The sequence below is a fragment of the Eutrigla gurnardus genome, assembly GCF_963514095.1.
Source record: "Eutrigla gurnardus genome assembly, chromosome: 10".
Classification (NCBI taxonomy): domain Eukaryota; kingdom Metazoa; phylum Chordata; class Actinopteri; order Perciformes; family Triglidae; genus Eutrigla; species Eutrigla gurnardus.
Window position 1 is genome coordinate 20364012 of NC_139924.1, and position 27113 is coordinate 20391124.

Consider the following 27113-nt stretch of genomic DNA (forward strand, 5'->3'; position numbering starts at 1 on the left):
CCGGTAGTCTTATAACTCTTGATATTTGTTGACTAAAAGTGTGATGACACGGAAAGCCACGTATGCGGGGTAAAGTGGACGTTTTCTTCCATTCATTTCGTTTTTGGAAAGAATAATAACATTATTTTTTGTACACTTTCGGTTATGAATGTTACGCCGAAGAAGGAAAATATCCGGAAACACGGACAAAACAGGGAACAAGGAGAACATTATTATTATACTGGTTAATGGTCAACGTGAAATGTTTTAATGAATATACTCTCTGCTGTTTTCTCTATAACAGTGCTAGAGGCATCTAATGTGGCTTGGCTGCGGTCCAGCCAGTCTATCCACTTCGAACAACAGCAGTCAGCTATGACACGCTCTTACCGTAATGCCTAGTATATACACGTACCACAAAACAGCGTGGGGTGCTGGCTGTATATTTCGTGGAGGCAGACTTCACCGCAGTGCTGGTTGGATTGAGAAAATCTTTTTGTTTAGAAGTGCAATCTGGTTTGTTTAATTTCGAATCGACAAAGATCTTTCAAATGTATGCAGTGGAGCATATGCTGTATGTTACATTGTACATTGTTCACATTGTGTTATAACTTTTATTATATAATTGTGTTCCAATATGTTAATTTTATGTTAATTGTAGTTGTGAGGATTAGGCACCCACAACAAAGACACTTAATGAATTGATGCTGAAGTTTACAAAACTGAAATGTGATCATTCATTTAGTTAATCAATTAAATATGAAAATAATAAGAGAAACATAATATATTTCCGGTATATTTCACAGCCACAATGTTGTGTCATCTAAACCCCCAAATGTTGACTTTAACAGACAGGATGAGCAGGTACTGCCATCTCCTCCAGGCCGTAGCTCTGTCCAAAATCACGTGTAAGGGGTGAAATATTCATTCAATGAAAATGCTGACAAGCAGGTTTTGTCATACAATACCATCCAATGCTTCAAGCTCGACAGTCATTAATAGCTTGTCACTGGATTGTAGTCACTGAACTCCATCCTCCTATTATATTCTGCTCCCACTTCTCTCCTGTCAGTTCTTCGTGGATTGCCTGTCTGGAGAACTAATAACTACGAGCAGAAAGACAGCTTGACATTCAGGTAAAAAAAAAAAACTATTGTGCTTTTAGTTTGTGTTTGATTGTAATGAGAAACTGTGAACTCTTGGGCACCAGGTGGAGAGGAGTTGATACACTTTTTGTTTTTGAAGTAATTGCTGATTCAAACTTTGTTGTTTTTTGTTGTTGCCATCAGTAATTCACTATTTTTTTGTTGTTGTCTGCTCTTTCTTATTCAGGACAACTGATTGACACATCATACATTTACAACTTCTGAACAGCCTTTTCATTCAACCTTCACAGCATCAAACCTGTCCACCATGTCCAACCAGCCCATGCAAAACCAATATGAAGCGGCCTATATGTCCCTGATGAGAAGCTTGAGAGAGCTGGACCTCCGTGGCCCCTGTGTCCCCTGTGACCTGGTGCTGATTGGAGACCATGCCTTTCCTTTAGCAATGAACAGCCGAGGCCAGGTCCTGATGGCAGCCTCTCTGTATGGCCATGGAAGGATTGTGGTCCTGGGCCATGAGGGCTACCTGACCACCTTTCCTGATCTGGTAGAGAACGCTCTGACCTGGCTGAGAGGAGATGGATGTGACAACCTGTCTGTGGGGGTCCACAGACACATCAAGGGAGTCGCTGATCACTTCAGCAAATCCAGCTTCCAAGTCACAGTTGTGGGGTCCTTGAAGGAGAATCGGGGGGTCGGCGTGTATGTGACAGATGCCTACAGCGTGGGTGCAGACGTGAAGGACCTGGTGGCATTTATGAAAACTGGAGGAGGAGTGCTGATAGCAGGTCAGGCGTGGAGCTGGGCTGCATCGCACCCTAAGGACAACACACTGCTTCAGTTTGAAGGGAATAAGGTTTCTGGTGTGGCGGGGGTCTACTTCTCTGAGCATCAGGGTGAGGTAGAGTGCCTGCCAGTCTATCCACAGATCCCATCCTCCTGGATGGCTGTTGTGTGAGTGTATACTGTACTTTTCTCTTCACATATTGAGCCTTCCTGTTTATGTTTGTATTATTAATATGGAAGTTTTTTTTAAGTATATCATATCACACATATATAATGCATTATATTGTATTGTAGTCACTATTATAATTATATGATTAATAACATATGTGACAGCGGTCTGTCAAAATAATTGTTTGTCAGGATATGTTAGTGGCTTAGTTGTTAAGATGCATCATGTAACTGCGATCTCCACGGTTTGATCCTAACTGTCAAATATCCACTTTAAAACAGCACAGTTCCATAAAAAAACAAACCCAAATACCAAAGAAAAAAAACAATTGTAAAATAAAAACAACTCTACTAATAATAACTATAATATACAACAAATATGTTTGATACACTTAATTGATGTCGTTGCCATCCACCTTTCCCTTTCCTCTCCACCCTTTCAAATACAGAATCGGAAAGGATTTTGAGGATGACCTGCAGTTCTTACTCAGCGGGGTTTCACAATTTGACCTCCAGGGTGGAATGTTAGCTTCGGAGGTTCTGGTCCACGGCCCGCTAGCCTTTCCCATCGGGCTCACAGACAGTGGACAGGCATTCCTGGCAGGAACCTACTATGGGCAGGGACGAGTCATTGTGGTGACACACGAAGGGCTTCTTGGACGAGAGGTACTGTTAGTATTAAACTCACTAATCTCAGAATCTTCTCCCTTAATAAGTCAAAGGGAGCACAGAGTGAGCATTTGTTGTCTAAAGGGTGTCATAGATAGTAGGACCTCATTAAGACAGTAAATATGATTTTGCCTATTTATTTTGTCACATATTAACTTCTGGCCACCAGCAGTTAAATGTGTGCCGATCTGCTAAATTTTATTAAGTGATTAACAATATACTTGCAATAACTTCCTTTACCACAGACACTTGCTCCATTTTGGAACAACGCCATTCATTGGCTGGATGAAGGTCGGCAGGGGGTCGTCGGTGTGGCGCCAAATGTTGCCTTCGACGTTCTCAACAAGTCAGGGTTGCCGTGTGAGAAGACAGACTTCAGGGAAGGCCTGAGTGTGTTTGTGTGTACAGCATACAGTGACCATCAGGCGGAGGAGATCCGAAACTTTGTGGCAGAGGGAGGAGGCCTGCTGATCGGTGGACATGCCTGGTACTGGGCACAGACACATCATGGACAAAACGAATTGACAGATTTTGCAGGTATGATGATGCACGACCAGAATTTTATTATATATATATATATATATATATATATATATATATATATATATATATACATATATGTGTGTGTGTGTGTGTGTGTATTTTTCATTAATAGGCCTCTCTGCTTTATATAATTTAACAGATGTGCATAAAGTTAGATCTATGGGTTCTTATAACCAACCTATTAAACCTAATATATTCAACAATAAAACACAGTAGATCTAATCGGGTTTGCTGGAATTTCCTTTCAGGAAACAAGATCCTGAACCCAATGGGCTTGAGTGTGTTGAAGACAACGGTCTGCGGAGGTTTACACAAGGCCCCTGTGCCCAGCCAGGCTGTCAAAGACTGCTACCACTTTCGCCACCTTTTACACCGCTTTGCTGGCCACGTAAATCAGGGGGGGCAACTTAGCAAGCATGAGGAGGAACACCTTAAAAGGCTGGGCAAGGACTGTGTCACCTACTTGAACATGAAGGCTCTTGACTGCCCCTCGTATAGACAGGTGTTATCCACCCTCACTCACATCGTGATGAAGTCAGGAATGCCTCAGGTGAGTAGAAACAATGACATGAAAGCTTCATAGAACAATCCAACAGAACAGCACTAAGCTGACACCATGATCTTTCATCCCTCTTTCAAGGTGTGTGATAGCTGTCCTGTGAAGAGTCCCAAAGAACACCTGCTCCTCAGTGTGGGGCCAGAGGTATACAAGGTTTGCCCAGATCCTGATGCCCTCCTGCCCTACCTCATCAAGCATAACCCCTTGATGCCAGTAGTCTATAACCAAAAGACCAAGATCAATGTTAACACAGCAGGTAAGACCCCATTGTTGTGGACAGATATTGTGAACTGTATGTTCACAATTGTGATTCATTGTTGTTCATGAACAATTGTATGCAGAGCTGAATTCAGTATGTTTCTATTATTGCATTGCATTAATGTACTGTTAAAAAGGAGAAGGAGGAAATGTGTCTTGAAAATACATATACATAAAAACATGTAAACGGATGTGAGTATAATCTTTGCTGCATGTGGGTGTCTGTTTCAGGAGGGGAGGAGTGGATCAGTACAGGTCTCTACCTCTCTCCTGGTATGAAGAGCTACGTTGCCATGCCAGCAGAGATCGTCAACAAGGGATGGAAGGTGCTGTGCACAAAATTGACTTAATTTTGTTTCTGTTAATGTCGTGCCCTCAGTGGGGGTGCAGTGTATTCGTCTTTTCAGCATTGCATCCATTTATTTATAGTACAAACTCTACTCACAATCAGTAACTTCTTCTTCAGGTCCAGATAGGCTGTCAGACAGACACACTGAAAGGTGAAGAATTGAAGAGAGCACCGTGTGTTCACGAGCGATTTCCTGCGACCTCAGAGATGATGCAGGTGTGGAACCTGTGGGGGGGACTCATCTACCTGGTGGCTCCACCCAACACTCAAGTGGAGGGGGTAGAGGTCACAGTGCAGATGGCTGTACCTGCGCCTTATTACAAGTCTGGTGAGTGTGTGGTGGGTGATGCGTCTGCTGATATCGTCATGGGCGTAAATAGCAGGCATTACATTTCAGTTCAAAGATAATTTGTTTTCTGGGACAAGTAGATCATTTCAATTTACCTGTTGTCCATTAAAATGTATGACACATACCTAAAACTAAAATTTCCCAAATAAATATGTGCATAATAATTGATTGCTCGGTTTTTGATAGTTGTATCCCTTTCTTCTATTTAAGGTGTGACAACAGCTGCTGATTGGTCGTTGCTGCGCACAGCTCCCTCGCCCTGGGCAGAGTTGGAGTTTGACAACATCATCCTGACTGTACCATCAGACGTTGTTCAGAGTCTGGATCGCCCCGATGAGTTGGCGGCGCTTTGGAATGACATGATGAACGGTATCGCCGACCTGGCCGCAAAACCACACAAATTTCCTCGCAAGGAGCGTTTCGTAGCAGATGTGCAGATATCCCACGGTAAGTGTATTTGGCACTGGATGTCTGTTTCTCTTTTGCTTATCCCATTTCTCAGAATAGATGACACCTTTCCCAACTCACACGGGGTTAAGGGCAGGGTACCCCATGGACAGACGGCCAATCTATCACTTAACTAACACAAATAGACAGCCAACCATTCATGACATGTGAACTACTTGTAAAAAGGCTCAGTGCTAACCGTTGCATTTAGAAATTCATCCATACTATATACAGTATCATTAAAAATGATTTACCCAGACTTTAAGTGACATCAGATGACATCAGGTGTAGATGTCTTTGGTTCAAAAACTGTACATTCTACTCTAAAATGACTTATTGAATGAGGAGTTTATGGAGATATGGAACCCAGAAGATCTGTTGCTGTAACGCTATATTTTTTCCTAATGTTTCTCCATCCAGGTTGGATGCACGCTGGTTATCCCATCATGGCACACAAAACCACAGCAGCTGAGCTGGTCAGCACTGACCATGTGAGAAGTGTGGGCCTGTGGGGGCCCATCCATGAACTGGGACACAACCAACAGAGAGGCTGCTGGGAGTTCCCATCACACACCACAGAGTGCACATGCAACCTGTGGTCAGTGTATGTGCATGAAGAGGTGCTGGGCATCAACAGGGAGAAGGTAGAGTACATTAGTTGTATGTATATACATCTTAAGATCAGACTGATTGTGACATGTTTATCAATAGGTGTTACAAATGTCAACTACCTTGTTGAGAGAGGTATGAGGATTTTCAGTTGGATTACATTGATTAACAAGCATATCATTTCATCTTGTTCAATGCAGGCTCATCCAGCCATGACTCTAGCAGATCGAAAAAATAGAACAGAGGAGTATGCCAAAGGGGGCAGGAAACTCAGCAACTGGAGTGTATGGGTGGCCCTGGAGACATACATACAGGTGAGAAACGATGACAATTGCACACCGTCAAAGGCAAAAAAAAAAAAAAGATTAAAAACATAGTTAAGTACCAATCCAGGTTCAAACCTGTTATTTGTCAAAAGTTAATGTAATTTCCTAAGATGATACTTTAGAAAACCGCTATTGTTTATTTTTAAAATACAAAATATCTTCACCATGATTCATCAAAATGATACCACAAATGTATATAGTGCTTTTCTACCTTAGCGAACAAAGCTCTTCACAGTTGGCCTCCACGCATACGCACTGAGCCAATTTCCTGCTTAGCAACTCACTTTGCAATGTTTTTTGATTGATGGCAACCATGCTTATTGCCTGGTCTTAGCCAATTCTAGGCTGCATATCAAGTTTGGTGTTGAGACAGTCAAAATCCAAAAAGGAGGTGTAACATTACTGTTTTTAAGATTAACCTCTGTCTCCTCTCATGCAGCTCCAGGAAAAGTTTGGCTGGGCTGCCTTTAAGAAGGTGTTCGCTGCCTACCACAAGATGAGCAACTTTCCAAATGACAACGACGGAAAGATGAACCTGTATGCTGAGACTTTCTCCCAGACTGTGGGGATGAACCTGGCTGGCTTCTTTAAGGCCTGGGGCTGGCCCATAGAAACGGCTACTGAGAAGAAACTCTCCAACCTGCCTCCCTGGAGTGACCACCCCATGGTCAAGTATGACTGAACTTCAGACTGCTGCTGATGTGCAAAAGTGAAGAGTGATGGGTTTAATGAGTATCAAGTTCTTGGCATTTAGTTTTTAGTAGGTTATTCATTTATCTGACTTTCTTTTCTCTGTGGTTCTATTTTTAATATATGTATTTCAATGTAAAAAAAACAGGAGTCTGACAGCTGGCCAGATATATACAGCTTTAAAATCATTAGCTCGTTTTTGGAAAACATTTATTTGTTAAATACTAAATAACACAATTACTTCCAGGTGGGCTATATATGTATTTTAAAGAGCGGTGAAACATTTATGGGGGTTTTATTTAGAAATGCAGCATTAATACCTCTGCTACAGTCGACTCTAACATGCAGTGACTTCATATCTGCTTATGTAGGTGGAATGAAGCAGTGCTAGGGCACAGGAACCTGTGCTGTACACATTAGCAGTTAGCTAATTAGTTATTCAGCAAAGAGATAGTGGAGTAATGGCAATAAAAAAAATGGGAGTCCAGATGAGTTAAAAGTAATAAAAATACATGCATTTGTCATTAAACCAAAAGACCCAAACAAAGTTTCTTAATCAAATAAAGCAACAGCCTTGTAGCGGGGAGGAGACAAGAAGTGAGAGAGAGATCCATGTTGCTGTGATGAGCCTTTACCTGGAGCACAATCAGGCTCAGGTGTGGCTCATCAGCTGTTAATGTCCTCCAAGACAAGTAAAAGGGACACGGACCCCTACTGGATGAAGGGGTCATCACTCTATCTGTGTGTGCCGTAATCCTGTGCTTTGTTGAGTACCTGCTCTTGCCATGTTGAGTGAGGAAATCCCTTAATCATAGACTTGCTCTGAATTGAGAAGCTTTAAAGTAACTTATCTTAATATTATAAATGGAGGAGATTCAGATAAGATACCTTTCATGACAATATTTGCCTTCAATGTAAATGGTAAACACACTAATAAACATTTAATTCAGTTTTCTGCTTCATATTTCTTCCTTAATTTGTTCTTGAATGAGAAGAAAAGTATGGGATAAAAAGAACATGGTCAAATATGACACATTCACTCATGGAACTAAATATGTGGACAATACAACATGGAAGTAATATAAATAATTTTGTATTGTTCCTCATATTGTATGCCTTGCTGGTGTTGTAAAACAGAAACTGGTTGGAGAACTGCCGGGGGAACCCCCAGTTCATTCAGAGAGAGCTGTGAGAGGTCGAGAAGGATAATATATTATGAATTATCTAGTAGAGAGCTTGTCATGTTGGCTTCAACATTTTGACTGTATGGTTTAATAGATTTACCAAAACATATCTCTGCAAAGATATGCATGTCTTTGGACTGTGGGATGAAGTCAGAGTACACAAAGATAACCAGAACCTGAACCCAGACTCGATACGTGGCTGTGAAGAGACTGTGCTGACACCAACACCATCTAGATTGCAGCTTTGTTGTTATGTGACTGTTTGCTGGTATTATGTGTGTGTGTGTGTGTGTGTGTGTGTGTGTGTGTGTGTGTGTGTGTGTGTGTGTGTGTGTGTGTGTGTGTGTGTGTGATCACTAAGACAAAGGCAGCGTTCGGTACTTTGCCAGGTATTCATGTCTGGACAGACTTTGGCCTCACAAAAGAGTCAAAATCACGCAAGATGCGATCACTAAACATGACATGAGCTGTGTGCTTGTGTGGAGGAGGCTATGGTTCCATTTGGCTTTGCAACTGGTGTGATCCCATCGCAACTTGGTTCTAGTTTTTCAGTGCTTTATGCACTTTCACTGTTGCTGTTTCAGATTTAGAATTTCCCACAGAGCAGCAGACCACAAAATCTCACCAGATAGACTACACATGCACAACAGAGACACATGCTCACAGAGGGAAATAATGATGGTGGGAACAAAAGTGAGGTATTGAGGATGCAATGTTCAATGAACAGACAGTGATTAAATTCCTCTTTTGGAAGAAAACTGTCTCCCCACAACCATTCTAACACTGAGCTTAATAACTTCTCTGCAGTAATACGTAATGCCCACATAGATCCACTATATCCTTTGACAAATTAAGAGGTATTTGTACTGCCTACTCTGTTTCATGTGGCAGTGGTTAGTGGCATACAGGAAGTCCTGTTCCTATTGTTTCCAAGCTAAGATTATCGGGGAACAAGATCACACCAACACAGCCTGAAAGTGTTCCCACGAAGCAAACAAACATCTGCAGTCTTTTATCTCAAATACACGCTATTAGTTTTGTTTGGATAGTTCTTATGTGACCTTCACAAACTGGACTTTGCTTCATCAACTCAAGTCAAGTCATGTGTTTACTTGATGAGTTTATATCTGACTTAATGGCAATGCAGCAGCTCTAATGCCAGAGATTTGGAGATTATTGTGGCAAGATCTCATACGGAATCAGTAATGGTGTTTGCTTTGTGGGACAGTAGAAAGTAATACACAAATGTGTCTACATCCTATCATTAGGTAAGGTTAGGTTAGGTACTAATTACAGCCTAGGTGTCTACAAATATTGATTTTCACTGACAGGATGAACAGGTTCTTATACAGCCACAGCCAGGATGTATCTGTCTGAACCCATGTGTAAGCTTTATACTACTAGAATAAACATGGCCTGTTGGCAGAAAGGTGTTGTCCATTCGGTCCGCTGACATGTGATCTTCTGATAAGCCAATTGTAGCCTGTGGATTGTTTGTAATAAAGTCCCTCCTCTCATTACCGTTTTCGCTAAAGCAGTCGCTCTGCCTCTTGTTCTCATACTGGCCTTCTCTCTTGTAAGGAAGTGTTCTTGTAGGAGAAAGGAGAAAGCCAATTCAACTTAAAGGTACATTCAAATTCACTTTTGGTTTTGAAGCGGAAGTTGTAAAAAATGTTTTTTGTTATTTTTAATTGTTTATGTTTCATGATGTGTAGATGTAGTACTTTTTTATTTCATATTTGTTTTGTTTTAATCTCAGTTCTCTCTTTTTCCACAGGATAACCTGACTAAAACATCATAAATACATAGAACAGTTGTTAAACCTCATGAGTTGATGCTATTTACTTAACATCTGACTCAGCACAGCTTTCTTTTGCTGTCCACCTTCATTTCATCCGATCTTCACAGCATAGAACCTGTCCACCATGTCCAACCAGCCCATCCAAGACCAACATGAAGGGGCCTATATGTCCCTGATGAGAGGCTTGAAAGAGCTGGACCTCCATGGCCCCTATGTCCCCTGTGACCTGGTGCTGATTGGAGACCATGCCTTTCCTTTAGCAATGAACAGCCGAGGCCAGGTCCTGATGGCAGCCTCTCTGTATGGCCGTGGAAGGATTGTGGTCCTTGGCCATGAGGGCTACCTGACCACCTTTCCTGATCTGGTAGAGAACGCTCTGACCTGGCTGAGAGGAGATGGATCTGACAACCTGTCTGTGGGGGTCCACAGACACATCAAGGGAGTCGCTGATCACTTCAGCAAATCCAGCTTCCAAGTCACAGTTGTGGGGTCCTTGAAGGACAATCGGGGGGTCGGCGTGTATGTGACAGATGCCTACAGTGTGGGTGCAGACGTGAAGGACCTGGTGCCCTTTATGAAAGCTGGAGGAGGAGTGCTGATAGCAGGTCAGGCGTGGAGCTGGGCTGCAACGCACCCTAAGTCCAACACACTGCTTCAGTTTGAAGGGAATAAGGTTTCTGGTGTGGCGGGGGTCTACTTCTCTGAGCATCAGGGTGAGGTCGAGTGCCTGCATGTCTACCCACAGATCCCATCCTCCTGGATGGCTGTAGTGTGAGTTTATACTTCTTTTACTTAGCACATTTAAAAAGGTTGTCAAGCTTTTCTGTGAATCTTAAAACGTCTCCACACATTTGGTTTAATCTTATATTCAATTCAGACAATAACACAACAAGCCATAGTTGTGCTTTGAGGCAATTGTTACATCAAGTACGGTGTTAATTAATTTTAGGGATCAAGTTATTATAATGTGAGAGGTACTTGAGTTCCTGAGTGGAACACGTCTTAATGATGAGATAATTCATCCAATTGTTGATATTTTTGCTTAAATACCTCAAAGTTGAATAAGAGGCAAACTGGTGCAGGCAGGCAGATACAGATTAAAAACAGATTCCAGGATTCAAATACAAGGTACAAGTAGGTTTTCTCTTTTTAAGTACATAATACTAATATTTTTTATGTATCTACTTGGCATCTCTCTCTTCCCCCTTTCAAATTCAGGCTTGGCAAAGATTTCAATGATGAATTAGAGTTCTTACTCGAGGGAGTGCCAGAGTTTGATCTCCAGAATGGGGTAGTAGCTTCTGAGCTACTGGTCCACGGCCCACTAGCCTTTCCTATTGGTACCACCGAGGATGGACGAGTATTCTTGGCAGGAGCCTACTATGGGCAGGGGCGAGTTGTTGTGATCACACATGAAGGACTTCTGGGAAGAGAGGTGGGGTCTGATTTAGAACATTTTGTTTTAAATTTAAACAGAAATATTTGATGTATGAAAATTATAAAAATTATTATAAGTCCTGTGCTAAGGCATTCACTCATACGTTCTAATTAAAAACACTGAATGGCAGGGGAGACTAAAGGAACCTTACTAAAACATTTTTATGTTGATGTTTTATGTCTTCATTTCATTTGTGTGATCAAGTGAATTATATACAGTACTTAACAAATCAAGTGACTAAATTACATCGAAGCAAACATCCTTTGAGTCATTGTCAGAAAGCATTCTTGCTCATTCATTTGTGATGACCAGCAGTTTACTATATTTAATGTGCTAAATAATGAGTCACACTTAATCTGCCATATATTTGTTTTATGTGGTTAACAATCTACTGTCTTTCTGGGTTAAACATTCATCACAGACACTGGCTCCATTTTGGAAGAATGCCATTCGTTGGTTGGACGAAGGCCGGAATGGGGTTGTTGGCGTAGTTCCAGATCTGGGCCATGCCTTAAACCTCTTCAGCAAGTCGGAATTTAATTGTAAGACGACCAACTTCAGGGAAGACCTGAGTGTTTTTGTATGTACGGCATACAGCGGTGAACACGTGGAGGAAATCCAAGACTTTGTGGCAGAGGGAGGAGGCCTGCTGATTGGTGGACATGCCTGGTACTGGGCACAGACGCACGATGGACAAAACCCGATTACAGATTTCTCAGGTATGATAATAAGCTGCTGCCAATTTCAATCAATGACAAAATTACATGAATTTATTGATTTACTTTGTAAAGGAAGGTGCATAGTATTAAAAGTAAATGTGGTGCTTGTGAGCTACAGATAGATCATATTTGATTTATTGTCTTCCAGGAAACAAGATCCTAAACAAAATGGGCTTGAGCTTGCTGGAGAAGATGATTAGAGAAGGTTCCTACAAGGCCCCTGTGCCCAGCCAGGCCATGAAAGACACCTACCACTTCCGCCACCTTTTACGCCGATTTGCTGGTCATGTCAACCAGGGGGAGGAACTCACAGAGCATGAGGAGCAAGGCCTTAGCAAACTGGGTGGAGACTGTGCCATCTACTTGAACATGAAGGCTCATGACTGCTCCTCCTATACACAGGTGGTGTCATCACTCGTCGACATGTTAAGGAAGTCGGGCATTCCACAGGTAGGCAGTGAATGACTTTAAAGGCTGTGATTGTTATTAGTTTGTGAGGAAGGTGAAAAGTCCCTTTTCAGTTTGGTTAGATAGGAACAATACCACCAATAGTACTAGTAAGTCTGCACAGTGTCTGAAGTTGTTTTCTTAGCTGCGGATACCTTGAGTTGGGTTTTAACCCTATCAGAATTTTCTGATAGAATTGGATTTGTCTCTGGAATATGAAGATTTTACTATTTGTTCCCTTTTTGTGACTATGTGGCAATCCTAAACCCACTTTAATGATAAACAGGAAAATATTTTTTCACTCCTCAACGTCTGCGCTAATGTCGGCAACCTATATGACACATTGACGGATGAATCAACTCATCAACTTTCAGGGGGTAGCCCTAACAGTGACCCACCTCTTTTATTATTCATGTTCAAGGTGTGTGATAGCTGTCCTGTGAAGAGTCCCAAAGATCATCTGCTCCTCAGTGTGGGGGCAGAGGTATACAAGGTTTGCCCAGATCCTGATGCCCTCCTGCCCTACCTCATCAAGCATAACCCCTTGATGCCAGTAGTCTATAACCACAAGACTAAGATCAATGTTAACACAGCAGGTAATACATGTGTTACTTACAAGTAACTAACTGTATTTGCAGTTCTGTTGACATTGTGGGCACAACTGAATATATATTGCAAAAATGTTATATTATATATTAAAATGTTTTGCTGCGCATTGCATTAATATACAGATTGTTTTGTGTTGGTGTTTGTGTGTGTGCATCAGGAGGGGAGGAGTGGATCAGTACAGGTCTCTACCTTTCTCCGGGTATGAAGACCTCCATGGCCATGCCAGCAGATATTGTCAACAAGGGATGGAAGGTGCAGTTCACATAATCGAATCAGAGTTAATAAGGTCGAGGTAGATCCTGAAAATACAAGGCTGAATGTGTTGAAAATGAAAGCTCCTAAAAAAACAAACCAGACAGTAATACACAGGCTATCCCATAAAGCAGCTATGTAAATCCTATGAGATCACGTTTCTTAGTAGTCAGTTAGAACTCTGTCTACCATCCATCCATCTTGTAAGCTTTTCAAGCTTTGACTCTAACCAATTATACTCTACCTTTCAAAGTCATTCATGAAGCAGTAACACACTGTGTTTATCTCAGGTCCAGATAGGCTGTCAGACAGACTACCTGAATGCTAAAGAATTGAAGAGAGCACCGTGTGTTCACGAGCGATTCCCTGTGAGCTCAGAGATGATGCAGGTGTGGAACCTGTGGGGGGGACTCATCTACCTGGTGGCTCCACCCAACACTCAAGTGGAGGGGGTAGAGGTCACAGTGCAGATGGCTGTACCTGCACCTTATTACAAGTCTGGTGAGTCACTGTTAAATGTGTAAGAGTTCTGATACTATGAAAATTGAAAAACATTTAAAAGGAAAGACAAAACAAAGATCAACCGCAAGTAGGTGGCTGCACTAGTACAACATGGCTCAGCCATCTTCTGGTGGTGGGCAGAAATGTGCATCAGCTCTAAGCTGCTTCATAATTCCCTCTATATATTACATATATATTGTTATATTGCTCTGACTACATCTCCTTCAAACAACTACATAAGTTTTTCATTTAAACTAAATTTGACAAGATGATATTTGAACACATCTTGATAGCATTATATTCTACCATTTCTCAATATTTGTTTTTCCAGAATAGAAGTTAGAGGTTCATGGACATTTACTCATATAATTTCAGTTTGGAAACTTTTACAAAATGTACAAGCAAGTACACATTGGCTGTGTAGACTTTATTAACATATCACATACATTCAGAAGTTTCCATTCATCAAACTCAGTCACTGAAAAGACCAAAAAAAAAAGGTGAATAAGGTTAAAATTCAAAATAACAGAAATTCAACTGAATTTTTTTAATGCCCATGTGCTTCTTTCTTTTCTTCAGGTGTGACAACAGCTGCTGATTGGTCGTTGCTGCGCACAGCTCCCTCGCCCTGGGCAGAGTTGGAGTTTGACAACATCATCCTGACTGTACCATCAGACGTTGTCCGGAGTCTGGATCGCCCCGATGAGTTGGCAGTGCTTTGGAATGACATCATGAGGGGGATCGCTGACCTGGCTGCCATACCACACACGTTTCCTCGCAAAGAGCGTTTTGTAACTGATGTGCAGATTTCCCACGGTGAGTGTGCTTGGCTGTGCTACTGTAAATGTATGTTTGCTCAGAAGGGAATTTAAAAAAAAACATATATATATATTTTTTATTAGTGTTAAATAGTAAAACTGACTGGAATTACTTGAGAAAGAGAACATTTGTAACAGCCCAGGCCAAAGTAAGACGTGTGTTCTTTGATTTGCCTTCTTGGGATGCACTCGTTGGACGGTGTGCTCATCACAGTGACCACATGTGTCACCTACACATATACGTACAGGTCTTCCGTCTCTATTTATCAATCATCCCTCACTTTATGTCTCTGTTTGGTTATATTGTATATATACTTTATAGTCACTGTTTGTTTATTGTTATTGTCGTCAATGTATGCACCTTAGTCACCAAGACAAATTCATCGTTGGTGTAAATATGCAATAAATATGTTTCTGATTCTGATTTCTGATTCTGATTCTACAACCTCCAGGTTGGTTGCACGCTGGTTATCCCGTCATGACACACAAGTGTACAGCAGCTGAGCTGGTCAGCATTGACTGCGCTAAGAGTGAAGGTCTGTGGGGGCCCATCCATGAACTGGGACACAACCAACAGAGAGGCTGCTGGGAGTTCCCACCACACACCTCAGAGTGCACATGCAACCTGTGGTCTGTGTATGTGCATGAAGAGGTGCTGGGCATCAACAGGGAGAAGGTAGAGTAAATTAGTTTTGTTTGAGCAAATAACTCAGACTGATGGCTAGAAAATGTGTTAATATGTATTGTGAAATGTTTTCATATCAATAGAGATCATAAAACATACAGTAACACCCTTTTTGTCCAATGTTGAGAAAGTATCTGGCTTTTCAGTTGGATTACATTAATCATATTATTTCATCTTATTCAATGCAGGCTCATCCAGCCATAACTTTAGAAGATCGAAACAGTCGAGCAGAGAAGTACGCTAAGGGGGGCAAGAAACTCAGCGAATGGGACACGTGGGTCGCCCTGGAGACATACATGCAGGTGAAAAATAATTATTGTGTATCACAGCCTGTAGAGAAGATGAGTATTCAAACAGAATAGCACCCCAAGGAAGACAAACTCTATGTTGTCTATTATCTCAACTTATTTTTTAATTCAGATGTTATTGATATTGCGATTCACATTCGCCGACCTCAATGCCCCTGTCTCCATTCATGCAGCTCCAGGAAAAGTTTGGCTGGGATGCCTTCAAGAAGGTGTTCGCTGCCTACCACAAGATGAGCGACTTTCCCCGCGACAACGACGGAAAGATGAACCTGTATGCTGAGACTTTCTCCCAGACTGTGGGGATGAACCTGGCTGGCTTCTTTAAGGCCTGGGGCTGGCCCATAGAAACGGCTACTGAGAAGAAACTCTCCAACCTGCCTCCCTGGGGTGACCACCCCATGGTCAAGTATGACTGAACTTCTGCCGAAGTGGGGGATGAAAAGCAGAGAGTTTTGTTTCAAGGTCATAATTTAACTAATGCCCGAGATATACTTGCATTTAACTACTCATTTGCGTGACACCACCTCACGTATCCTGCATCCGTTTGGGGCATTGTGTTGTGTACGTCCTTAGAAATTAACATTTAAGCAACACGAAGCATGGTAAAACTACAACAACATCTCTGGCCTAGATCTCTTAGGGGTGTGTAGATGTTTCTTCTGTGTGAAATTAGTAAACTGCATCTTTCACTGTCATAATTTGCCTTGTTGCCCCATCTTGAGACGATAGAGAGCAACAATAGTCAGACTTTTTTTAAATTAATACATTTTTAATTTGCCTGTATATGGAAAAGAACATAATAAATCTATTTTTTATTTGATTGTGCTCTGTGCTCATAATTTATGCCTTGAAGTTGTTGTCAACACCTCCCCTGGTGGTTTGTTCAAAATGCAGCTGTTGAAACAGTTGGATTTAAGAATTAGCTGTGGACAGATAAGACACACAGCAGAAAGAGGGGGTGTGACATGCAGCAAAAGACCTCTGGCCTGGATTCAAACCGGGGTCGCTTGCGTATATGCGTACATAGCATGCGCTCTAACCACTCGGCCACCTGCGCGCTTGAAAGGTATTACTTTACTCTCACAGACCGAGTGTTAATCTTAACATTCACAGACCAAAACATCTGTTCCGACGTTGGTCATTGGTTGTTGCGCCGCCGCCGAGAAAAACTTTCTTATGTCCATCATGTAGCAACGTACATCTGACAGATGTCGATTTGAACCCACGGGCGGAATCAACACAGGAAAGAGAGAGAGGATACACTTCTTCTCGGCAGGGCAGGCCATGAACGCAGGTTACTTTCCCGCTGCTGCTGCCTCTCTGTTGGACTCAAGCACTGCAGGTAGGCTACACTTCAGACTCCGGTGCGGCCAGGGGAGGGAGACTGACATAAACCGCCTTGAGCTTTTTTCCCCCTACTGTAAACATTCGGGGCATGAGCCCAAGTAGCCATCCCCTAACCCCGCCCCTGATCTACACATGTTGACATTGCTGACTGGATGAACAGCTTTCTTATACAGAGCCAGGGTATCTCTTTTGTTTGAACCCAAGGGCTCAAGGCTTTGAGTTATTACACAACAAGCGGTGACAGGGGTGGTGTTCTTTTTGTTTTAGCCTTGGATGGTGGTTGGTCTGACTTATGTCCCTCCTGCTCTTGCTCTTATACTGACTCCTCTCTTTTCAGGAAGTCTTTTTGGAAGAGTCCCAGGTTGGAACGTGTCACAGTGGATTAACATGATCAGAAAGACAACTTCAGGTGAAAACTTGTCATTCTGCTTCATGTATGTGTTTACTTGTGATTACTTTTGGTTCACAATTTATTAACTATCATTTTTGTTTCTACGGCTGAAGTGTTTGTATTATTTTAGTTTTAACTTTAATGTTGTATAATGCCTAACATGAAGAAGCTTTTCTTTTAGTGTTTTATCTCTGACAGCTCTCTTTTTTTAACAGGACAGTCTGACTGACACAACATCCATCCATCTGATCCAATTGTTAAACCTTTTGCACAAAGAATATTTACATCTGACTCAGCTTTCTATTTCCAGCCGCCTTGCTTCTCATCTGATCTTCACAGCATCGAACCTGCCCACCATGTCCAACCAGCCCATGCAAAACCACCATGAAGGGGCCTATATGTCCCTGATGAGAGGCTTGAGAGAGTTGGACCTCCATGGCCCCTATGTCCCCTGTGACCTGGTGCTGATTGGAGACCATGCCTTTCCTTTAGCGATGAACAGCCAAGGCCAGGTCCTGATGGCAGCCTCTCTGTACGGCCGTGGAAGGATTGTGGTCCTGGGCCATGAGGGCTACCTGACCACCTTTCCTGATCTGGTAGAGAACGCTCTGACCTGGCTGAGAGGAGATGGATGTGACAACCTGTCTGTGGGGGTCCACAGACACATCGAGGGAGTCGCTGATCACTTCAGCCAATCCAGCTTCCAAGTCACAGTTGTGGGGTCCTTGAGGGAGAATCGGGGGGTTGGCGTGTATGTGACAGATGCCTACAGCGTGGGTGCAGACGTGAAGGACCTGGTGGCATTTATGAAAGCTGGAGGAGGAGTGCTGATAGCAGGTCAGGCGTGGAGCTGGGCTGCAATAAACCCTAAGTACAACACACTGCTTCAGTTTGAAGGGAATAAGGTTTCTGGTGTGGCGGGGATCTACTTCTCTGAGCATCAGGGTGTGGTCGAGTGCCTGCATGTCTTCCCACAGATCCCATCCTCCTTGAAGGATGTTGTGTAAGTGCCTGCTTCTTTTTCTTTGCACATTTGACAGTTCCAAGGTGGGAAATGACAGCTTTTCTGGAGCTCAAGAGCTCAATGTTTCATCAGCAAAATAATATGATCATAGTGGGCCTCATTCACCAATATCTTATTAAGTTCTTAATTATTAAAAAAGGTGTCAAGAAAAGTCAGATTCACCTCATGCAGAGTGTGAATCCTGCTGTCCTCCTACATTGAAGGCGTGTGGGCTGATCCTATTTAGGGCATGAGACTGCTGGGCTGTTTGCACACGCAGAAATTGAATTCCCCACAAAAAGAGTCTAAAGAGGGTGGAGCAGAGGACTCCAGGTGTATTTGCTTATGTTTTTTACTGAGATATTTCAGTCTGGTGGTGGAACAATCAAGAGATAGACCGACATTACCATCCCAAGAACAACACCACAAAGCATACCTAAACAGAATGTAGACTACCAAAGTGGAAACTCCTGTTTTACTCCTCTCATTGTAAAGGGGTATGAGGACTAGCCTGGAGAGAGCAACAAAAATTTAAGAAATTGACTGTCGTGTCACTCAGTCTCTTTCTCCCTTTCCACACAACACAAACAGAATCATTTTATAATACAGTTTTCTCATCATTGTCATCTTCTTTCCCCTCTACTCTTCCCCCTGTTAAATTCAGAATCTGCAAGGGTTTCAAGGATGACTTAGAGTTCCTACTCCATGGAGTTCCAGAGTTTGATCTCCAAAATGGGGTAGTAGCTTCTGAGCTACTGGTCCACGGGCCACTAGCTTTTCCTATTGGTACCACCGAAGATGGACGAGTGTTCTTGGCAGGAGCCTACTATGGGCAGGGACGAGTCGTTGTGATCACACATGAAGGACTTCTGAGACGAAAGGTGGGGTCTGAATCAGTAAATATTGCTTTCTTTAAAATAAAAAAGTATGGGGCTTACTGAATGTTTTGATTAGTATGGAAATAAACTCACTCTAATTGAACACCTATGGGGGATTTTGGAGCAAAGTGTTCAACAATGTTTTCCATCATGATGATCAAAACTGTAAATGAGAGTGTCCATCCCTCCAGTAGAGTTCAAGAGACTTTTAGACACCTTACAATAATACTTTATGTTGGTCCATTTTCCAATGTGTGACCTCACAAATACGCATCTGGAAGAATGGTCAAAAAGTCCCATAAACACACTCCCAAACCTTGTAGAAAGCCTTCTCAGAAGAATTGAAGCTGTTATAGCTGCAAATTGTGGGCCAACGTCATATTAAACCCTATGGATTATGAATGTGATGTCACTTAAATTCATATGCGAGTCAGGGCAGGTGAGTGAATACTTTTGGCAATGTGTTGTGCAGGCCGGTCAGCTTATCTGGTCCAGAGACCTTGGGAGACCCTACCTAGACCCATTGCCCCAAACAAAACTGTTCCCAGGGTCTCAGACATGCAAATCCCTCAAATATGTTCCAGTGGTGATTCCTATGTTGGTTATCATCCATTTGTATAATATAATATGGTAGATTTGAAAAAAATAATAATACAAATTTAGATATAATATCCAGATGGTCCATTTTCTGTTATTCTAGTAAATTAAGTATTTACAAATTAAGATTAATTTTAAATGTAAATTTAATTACATGTTGCAACCATTCTGTGAGATATTATTGCCAGAGAGACTTCTTGCTAATTAATTTATCACAACCAGCAGTTGGCTATCTTTAGTGTGCTAATTATTAAGATGTGTTTAGACTGTCAAATGTTTTTTTTATGTGATTAACAAACTTCTGTCTTTCTTCATCACAGACACTGGCTCCATTTTGGAACAATGCCATTCGTTGGTTGGACGAAGGCCGGAATGGGGTTGTTGGTGTAGTTCCAGATCTGGACCAAGCCTTTAACCTCTTCAGCAAGTCAGAATTTAATTGTAAGAAGACCAACTTCAGGGAAGACCTGAGTGTTTTTGTATGTACGGCATACAGCGGTGAACACGTGGAGGAAATCCAAGACTTTGTGGCAGAGGGAGGAGGCCTGCTGATTGGTGGACATGCCTGGTACTGGGCACAGACGCACAATGGACAAAACCCAATGACAGATTTCTCAGGTATGATAATGTGCTGCTGCCAATTTCAATCAATGACAAAATGACATGAATTGATTTATTTACTTTGTAAAGGAAGGTGCATAGTATTAAAAGTAAATGTGGTGCTTGTGATCTACAGATAGATCATATTTGATTTATAGTCTTCCAGGAAACAAGATCCTCAACAAAATGGGCTTGAGCTTGTTGGAGAAGATGATTAGAGAGCTGTTGCCAATATCAATAGATGATGATTCTTGTCAGATTGCGTGCAACCTCTGAAACAACATCTGAGTCAGGGCCAGTCACCTCAGGGAAATGAGCCTCTAATAGGTTAAATGGTGTTTGTTGGCTTTCACCAATGAAGCTGAACTGAAAAGAAAACACCAAGACTTAGCTCTAAACCCGATAAGAACGAGACAGACTCTGGTGAAAGACATATCTAAGACTAGATAGGTACAATGACCACTGCTGTATTGTGTGATTGAAAGACACAATAGGTGGTAAGGCATTGTAAAACACACTTAATTCAAATTCAAAATTAGTAGTGATGTATGCAGGCTATTGGTTCAAAGCCGTTGTGTAAGACATTTCATTTAATGTTGCCAAAAACAAAAACATTTAATCAGCAGGTTGGTAGTTCCATTTCCTGTTAGCTGATACCCAAACAGACAATCCAAAACACTAAAAGTGAAAAGAACTGTGCTGCAGTTGAGAGACAGTCGTGCACGCTGGTGTGTCATCACCAGTGGCCTCCCTGCCATGGAGCTTTTGAGAGTAGTGAGTGAGCAATCAGCAGGCAGTCAATGGCAGTATAAAATGTGTTTTGAGAAAGTGTCAGTTCCTTGAGCATGCAGCTAAAACTGGTCACCCAAATTAAGCAGTTTATTGCAGCAGAATACAAGATCAGCCATAGACAGATACAAAGATGCACACTGGATGCACGGACTGACATGCACACACGGGATCATGTTAGGTTTCTTGTCTTTCAGGAAACAAGATCCTAAACAAAATGGGCTTGAGCTTGCTGGAGAAGATGATTGGAGAAGGTTCCTACAAGGCCCCTGTGCCCAGCCAGGCCATGAAAGACACCTACCACTTCCGCCACCTTTTACACCGCTTTGCTGGTCATGTCAACCAGGGGGAGAAACTCACAGAGCACGAGGAGCAAGGCCTTCGAAAACTGGGTGTAGACTGTGTCAACTACTTGAACATGAAGGCTCATGACTGCTCCTCCTATACACAGGTGGTGTCATCACTCGTCAACATCTTAAAGAAGTCAGGCGTTCCACAGGTAGGCAGTGAATGACTTTAAAAGCTGTTTTTATTATGTAAGTAAGTGAAAGGTCCGTTTTCTTTTCAGCTTTCTGGCATTCATCACACTCTCTAGTAATTGTAAAAATGGGAACAATACTACCAATAGGACCATAATATGTCTCTATGGTTTCTGATGGTGTTTCCATAGCTGTAGAAAAGTGCAAAACTGTGAACAACCTTTAAACATTCATCATTCATTTTAAAGGTGTGTGATACCTGTCCTGTAAAGAGTCCCAAAGATCATCTGCTCCTCAGTGTGGGGGCAGAGGTATACAAGGTTTGCCCAGATCCTGATGCCCTCCTGCCCTACCTCATCAAGCATAACCCCTTGATGCCAGTAGTCTATAACCACAAGATCAAGGTTGATGCTAACACAGCAGGTAAGAGGACTCTTGCGGACATGATGGAATTATCATAACATGTAATAATCTGTATTTGCAGAACTGTGATTGTTCCGTTGACAGAATCTTTGGCCACAACTGAATATAAGTTAAGTATATAATATAAAGTGTGTGTGTGTGTGTGTGTGTGTGTGTGTGTGTGTGTGTGTGTGTGTGTGTGTACATCAGGAGGGGAGGAGTGGATCAGTACAGGTCTTTACCTCTCCCCTGGCATGAAGACCTACATGGCCACCCCAGCAGATATTGTCAACAAGGGATGGAAGGTGCAGTTCACATGATAAAATTAGTTACTAATGTCAAATGAGATAATTAAAATAGAAAGCTGAAATGTGTCAAGTTCTTTTTTTTTCTGGAAGAAATACTCCTGTTTATAAACCAAGCTAATCAGTTATGCATATCCCATAAATCAGCTATGTCTATCTTGCCAGCCTTACATCCAGCAGTAACACATATTCCATGTCTTCCTCAGATCCAGATAGGCTGTCAAACAGACCGCTTGGATGCTGGAGAGCTGAAGAGAGCACCATATGTTTACGAGCGATTCCCTGTGAGCTCAGAGATGATGCAGGTGTGGAACCTGTGGGGGGGACTCATCTACCTGGTGGCTCCACCCAACACTCAAGTGGAGGGGGTAGAGGTCACAGTGCAGATGGCTGTACCTGCACCTTATTACAAGTCTGGTGAGTGTGTGGTAGGTGACACTGGTGTATGTGTAAGTAGTTCCGATATAATGGCAAAGATTTAGATGTAGGACACAGAGAGGTACAAGACACAAATGGCTAGGGTCTACACATCACAGACAGGTAGGGCTGGAATTCAAAGGAGAGAACACAATAGATGGTATGACAAATACCGAGGGGTTTAACAAAATAAAAGGGTAGGCGTGTGGATAGGAGGGAATCAGGTAACGAAAGAGCGGGAAAGACAGGAGGCTTCTGCTTATCGGGTGAGCAATGACAGGGTCTTGAATGAGAGGGATGTTGCTGGGAAATTGTGCTGAATGGGATGAAAAACATTGCATTGTTTTTCTAGTATTGTGGCTATAGATGCATATGTACTTATGCAGAATGCACAAGCAAATATACATTAGTTGTGTGCTGTATTTTCACCTCCTGCATATAGTAGCTTCAATTCATGAAACTCAGTTGCTGAAAAGACAAAAAAAAAGTTTTTTTGTAAGCCAAAGATCAAAATAACACAACCTTCTCTTCAGGTGTGACAACAGCTGCTGATTGGTCGTTGCTGCGCACAGCTCCCTCGCCCTGGGCAGAGTTGGAGTTTGACAACATCATCCTGACTGTACCATCAGACGTTGTCCGGAGTCTGGATCGCCCCGATGAGTTGGCGGCGCTTTGGAATGACATCATGAGGGGGATCGCTGACCTGGCTGTCATTCCACACACGTTTCCTCGCAAAGAGCGTTTTGTAACTGATGTGCAGATTTCCCACGGTGAGTGTCTTCTCTGTGAAAATGATGTATTGATTGAGAACCCTTACTACAGCACTTTGCTTTGCCTTCTTTGGATGAACTTTGAAGGTGCGCTCATCACAATGCCCACATGTGTCACCTACAACCTCCAGGTTGGATGCACGCTGGTTATCCCGTCATGACACACCAGTGTATAGCAGCTGAGCTGGTCAGCATTGACCATGCTAGGAGTAAAGGTCTGTGGGGGCCCATCCATGAACTGGGACACAACCAACAGAGAGGCTGCTGGGAGTTCCCACCACACACCACAGAGTGCACATGCAACCTGTGGTCAGTGTATGTGCATGAAGAGGTGCTGGGCATCAACAGGGAGAAGGTAGAGTAAATCCTTCCTGGAGTATCGTAGCTTGCCACTTTGATCATCCACTTTCAATAATATATTATTTCACCTTGATATGTAATGTGTTTAATACAGGCTGACCCAGCTCTGAGCCCAACAAAAAGGAAGTCTCACACTGAAGAGTATGTGAAGGGGGGCAGGAAACTCAGCAGCTGGGATGTGTTTGTGGCCCTTGAGACATACATGCAGGTGAAAGACAATTTATATAGTATTTCTACATGAGGTTATTTATATTCCTAAAATTCACATTTCCATGTTGTCTCCTTTCATGCAGCTCCAGGATACATTTGGCTGGGATGCCTTTAAGAAGGTTTTCGCTGCCTACCACAAGATGAGCGACTGTCCAAATGACAACGACGGAAAGATGAACCTGTATGCTGAGACTTTCTCCCAGACTGTGGGGATGAACCTGGCTGGTTTCTTTAAGGCCTGGGGCTGGCCCATAGAAACGGCTACTGAGAAGAAACTCTCCAACCTGCCTCCCTGGAGTGACCACCCCATGGTCAAGTATGACTGAACTTCTGCCGAAGTGGGGGATGAAAAGCAGAGAGTTTTGTTTCAAGGTCATAATTTAGTTCATGTATTGCTGATTGCGACATGTTGGGAAGTTTTTTTTTATTTCACAGCATTAATATAAGTTAGGTTTGGTAAGCAAACATCTTCCCGTTGAAAAGATAAATCTTTCTTTGAGTATCTTTCAGGGTCATATTGTTGAGTACTTGACTGTTTTTGTGTTTTTGTTACTATTTTTTGTTATTATTTTTGTTCGTTGTTTAATGTTATTATGCACTGCAATGTATAGATGCACAGGTGTTGTGCGGACTCCAGGAAGAATAGCTGCTCAAATCAAATCAAATATTAAGATGAATGGATTCATGTGTGGACTAGAAGGTGGTAGCTTTCTCTATATGGCAAATTATTCATGATGTGTTTATGAGATGAATAATATATTTACTATATAAACATTCACTTCACCCTTTATATGCCCTGCAGTTGTTGTCAAACAGCTCCCTTACTGGTATATTGTGGAACTGCTAGAGGAATTCTGACACAGCTGTTCTCTGTGCCTTGCCGTGACAAGGCATCATAAAACTAAGAGAATGGGAATTACAGAGACTAACAAATAAGGTTACAACGTGTGGCTCAAATGAGATGTGCTTTGAGGTTTGTTAAGGGAGACAAAGTTTCACATGTTTGTAAGACAGCAAGATCAGGTCTAGTGTGTCCAGTGGTAGCTGGTTCTTTCCAATTAAACAATCAAATAATAGAATGTTTCCTATGAATACATAACAAGGCAATGTGTGTGGATACTGTCTCAGGCTGCTTTTAGCAGACACTAAACGTTTCATGCATGACTCCTCTCCTTCTTGGTGATATGCATATATGTGTGGAAAGAACCAGACTTTCAGGACAACTGTGGGTGTGGTGTGTGCACTGTGCATGTGATAAATATGAATTGACAAAAAATGTGATAAATCAGCACTACAGAAGTGTTGCGTAATACTTTTTGAAAACCATACCTATTTATCTATCATAAGTCACTGAATGATCCCTACGGAGAAAAGTATTTTGCAGTCTTTGTAATTCAAACTTCACGTTACTTTTTTATGGTATTGTTTCGATGAGATAAAGCTCATTAAAGTCCACTGTGTTTCAGGAGGGAGGGTCGTCAGCTTGATTAAACTCAGCTGGGCCTTCCCAGCTATAGGCTTGTCCTCATGCTCATTCCCTGGCTCTCTGCTCCAGCAGACATCCTTCTTGCATTAGCTGTTCTTTGGTTTTGCACCGTCATCACTTCCACAGCATACATGACAAACATCCATGCGTGGCTTTCATTACTGACTTTGTTGATCTGCACACACTGTTCTTCATTTTAGGGAACTTTAGTTTAAAAAAAAAAATGATGCTTGGTTTTAAGTGAACCGTTCACTGTTTTACAATATGCTATGCAGACGCATTGTGAAAACACAAGCTGTCTGTGTCTGTCTGTAAGTTGAGACGTTGAGTGTTCTCTTCTTACTGTACATTCTGTTCACAATGTGCAGGGTGTAGCTTACAGCAGATAATGTTGTGTTTTTCTTTAACTGGAAAAGAAAGTGTCCGAAACAACAAATCATGTGGATTATGATGAGTTAGTGGACTGCTGCATGCAGCCCACTCACCCATGTTGCAATGACCATAAGACAATGATGTGTGATGCTGACCAATTTGTGTTTCCCAAGAAACATTCCAAGTACCACGTGTGGAATTATTCCTGTAATACAACATATGCATAAACATAAATGAGATTGGTTACATTGAACTATATACAAAGTTTTGAAAAATACATTTTGTATTTTGGGCGTATGAGTGTTGGGCTGGAGCATTGCATAATGTTATTACATCATGTTATACATTGCTTTGCTGACCCGTCCACAACAGTAAATAACTTTGCTCCGGTTCTGGTACTCCTGTCTGTTTTTCCAAACTGGCAGCGTGCCGACCTCCAAATACACTGACTATGGATAAGAACTTCATACAATCCCATTCCAAATAATCTGCACTATCCCTTGAAGCCATAGTTGTTGGCTATCTACAGTGTGCTAAATGATGTGGCATAAAAGCAATTCCCCTTTGTCTATGTTAAACATGAACATAAATATGAAAAAGACTTGCCAATTTGTAATTAAGTATCTGCAAATGCCCCGTTATTAAACATTCTTCAGGGTTTAAGATAAGGGTTTGAGATAAGATGATTTTGTAGCTGCCAACTAAAAGACACAGCCCAGGTTAATTACACATAGTTTAAGGGTTAGTGTGACGCCTGTTTTATTTGATAACACAGAATTAAGGAACAGCTGTTGACAGCTGTTGCCACATCACACATGCTGATTGCATGCAGCGACAAGTTAGGCCCAGATTGCGCTCTGTTGTCCTTAGGCAACCTTTTTTTCATCACTTTTTTTCATTTCTACACATGACAGTGAGTTATGGCTTGTGCAAGACTGGCAGAGGGTTGTCCTTTCAGTATTGTTGCATGTTTTAATATAGATAAATTGACACTTGAAATATGTACATGCGTGTGAACCTTTAAAAAAGCATATTTGATAGACTTTTGAGGGTGAAAAAGAACAAATAAAGGTTTTTTTCTTTATTGCCGCAGGGCAATGTAGCACA

General features: G+C 42.0%; 2 protein-coding genes across 2 annotated transcripts; both read left to right on the forward strand.

The window, feature by feature from the left end:
* Nucleotides 1-5: 5 nt before the first annotated feature.
* On the forward strand, nucleotides 6-24502 carry LOC311020464 (uncharacterized protein). The gene is made up of 24 exons (XM_084020494.1): nucleotides 6-105; nucleotides 1051-1115; nucleotides 9931-10594; nucleotides 11042-11258; nucleotides 11683-11980; nucleotides 12129-12430; nucleotides 12849-13023; nucleotides 13194-13288; nucleotides 13579-13789; nucleotides 14369-14605; nucleotides 15060-15283; nucleotides 15481-15594; nucleotides 15774-16015; nucleotides 17649-18341; nucleotides 19006-19222; nucleotides 20137-20434; nucleotides 21403-21704; nucleotides 21933-22107; nucleotides 22297-22391; nucleotides 22598-22808; nucleotides 23342-23578; nucleotides 23710-23933; nucleotides 24033-24146; nucleotides 24232-24502. Exons 3-24 carry the CDS (start codon nucleotides 9948-9950, stop codon nucleotides 24472-24474), a joined length of 5571 nt encoding a protein of 1856 aa, XP_083876620.1. The 5' UTR covers nucleotides 6-105; nucleotides 1051-1115; nucleotides 9931-9947; the 3' UTR covers nucleotides 24475-24502.
* Nucleotides 1393-6830, forward strand: LOC311020463 (TRPM8 channel-associated factor homolog; the record flags this gene model as incomplete). The annotated part of the gene is made up of 9 exons (XM_084020493.1): nucleotides 1393-1981; nucleotides 3500-3801; nucleotides 3892-4066; nucleotides 4300-4394; nucleotides 4535-4745; nucleotides 4977-5213; nucleotides 5634-5857; nucleotides 6023-6136; nucleotides 6588-6830. 9 exons carry the CDS (start codon nucleotides 1393-1395, stop codon nucleotides 6828-6830), a joined length of 2190 nt encoding a protein of 729 aa, XP_083876619.1.
* Nucleotides 24503-27113: the final 2611 nt, after the last annotated feature.